Here is a 2,024-nt window from a genome sequence, read left to right on the forward strand (position 1 = left end):
CTGGGCACAGCTCAGTGCAGCAGTGACCGGGCCCCAGCTCAGCCCTGCAGAGACCGGTCACAGCTCAGCGCAGCAGTGCCCGGGCCCTGCGGTGCCGTTACCTGCCGAGCTGGTGAGGACGACGCCGACCCAGCCCAGGATGTAGGACCAGGAGAAGCGCCAGGCGGCGCGGGCCGGCCCCAGCAGGCTCAGCGTGCCGGCCGTGTACAGCGCCAGCCCCAGCAGTGCCAGCAGACCTGCGGGCAGAGGGCACGGGGCAGCGGCGTGGGCCCCAGCTGGGCAGGCAGAGACCAGGCACAGCTCAGTGCAGCAGTGAACCCCCCTCTCCACCATGCAGAGACTGGGCACAGCTCAGTGCAGCAGTGACTGGCACAGCTCAGGCTGCAGAGACTGGGCACAGCTCAGTACAGCAGTGACCAGTGCAGCTCAGCCTGCAGAGGCCGGACACAGCTCAGTGCAGCAGTGACCCCCCCTCTCCACCATGCAGAGACCAGGCACAGCTCGGTACAGCAGTGACCAGTGCAGCTCAGGCTGCAGAGACCAGACACAGCTCAGTACAGCAGTGACCCCCACCCTGCAGAGACTGGACACAGCTCAGTGCAGCAGTGACTCCCCCATCCCTGAGACCAGACACAGCTCAGTGCAGCAGTGACCCCCCCTCTCCACCCTGCAGAGACCGGACACAGCTCAGTGCAGCAGTGACCGGCACAGCTCAGGCTGCAGAGACCGGACACAGCTCAGTGCAGCAGTGACCCCCCCTCTCCACCATGCAGAGACCAGGCACAGCTCGGTACAGCAGTGACCAGTGCAGCTCAGGCTGCAGAGACCAGACACAGCTCAGTACAGCAGTGACCCCCACCCTGCAGAGACTGGACACAGCTCAGTGCAGCAGTGACTCCCCCATCCCTGAGACCAGACACAGCTCAGTGCAGCAGTGACCCCCCCTCTCCACCCTGCAGAGACCGGACACAGCTCAGTGCAGCAGTGACCCCCCCTCTTCCCCCTGCAGAGACCGGACACAGCTCAGTGCAGCAGTGACCCCCCCTCTTCCCCCTGCAGAGACCGGACACAGCTCAGTGCAGCAGTGACCCCCCCTCTTCCCCCTGCAGAGACCGGACACAGCTCAGTGCAGCAGTGACCCCCCCTCTTCCCCCTGCAGAGACCGGACACAGCTCAGTGCAGCAGTGACCCCCCCTCTTCCCCCTGCAGAGACCGGACACAGCTCAGTGCAGCAGTGACCCCCCCTCTTCCCCCTGCAGAGACCGGACACAGCTCAGTGCAGCAGTGACCCCCCCTCTTCCCCCTGCAGAGACCGGACACAGCTCAGTGCAGCAGTGACCCCCCCTCTTCCCCCTGCAGAGACCGGACACAGCTCAGTGCAGCAGTGACCCCCCCTCTTCCCCCTGCAGAGACCGGACACAGCTCAGTGCAGCAGTGACCCCCCCTCTTCCCCCTGCAGAGACCGGACACAGCTCAGTGCAGCAGTGACCCCCCCTCTTCCCCCTGCAGAGACCGGACACAGCTCAGTGCAGCAGTGACCCCCCCTCTTCCCCCTGCAGAGACCGGACACAGCTCAGTGCAGCAGTGACCCCCCCTCTTCCCCCTGCAGAGACCGGACACAGCTCAGTGCAGCAGTGACCCCCCCTCTTCCCCCTGCAGAGACCGGACACAGCTCAGTGCAGCAGTGACCCCCCCTCTTCCCCCTGCAGAGACCGGACACAGCTCAGTGCAGCAGTGACCCCCCCTCTTCCGCAGAGACCGGACACAGCTCAGCGCAGCAGTGACCCCCCCACAGAGACCAGACAGAGCTCAGCGCAGCAGTGACCCCCCATCCCCACCCCGCAGAGACCGGAGGCAGCTCGTCTCGCGGGTGCCTACCGGGGGTGCCGGGCTGGGGGTGGCAGTGTCCCCCGAGGCAGAGGTGCCACAGCCCGAGGCTGGCGCTGCCGCCCGGCGCCCGGCGCTGCAGCCAGGAGCGGGTGGCGGTGGCGGCCAGGAGCAGGGACAGGCCACTGGCCCCGCAC

General features: G+C 67.0%; 1 protein-coding gene across 1 annotated transcript in view; it reads right to left on the bottom strand.

Annotated features, from left to right (window-relative positions):
• PVRL4 (poliovirus receptor-related 4) overlaps window positions 1-236 on the bottom strand; it is a gene marked incomplete at its 5' end in the record, with an annotated part of 11,349 nt that extends 11,113 nt beyond the window's left edge. Inside the window, one exon of the mRNA XM_014961759.1 lies at window positions 102-236. Coding sequence (XP_014817245.1) covers window positions 102-236 — 135 coding nt within the window. The remainder of the gene's footprint in view (window positions 1-101) is intronic.
• Window positions 237-2,024: the final 1,788 nt, after the last annotated feature.

The sequence above is a fragment of the Calidris pugnax genome, unplaced genomic scaffold, assembly GCF_001431845.1.
Source record: "Calidris pugnax isolate Ruff unplaced genomic scaffold, ASM143184v1 scaffold871, whole genome shotgun sequence".
NCBI lineage: Eukaryota > Metazoa > Chordata > Aves > Charadriiformes > Scolopacidae > Calidris > Calidris pugnax.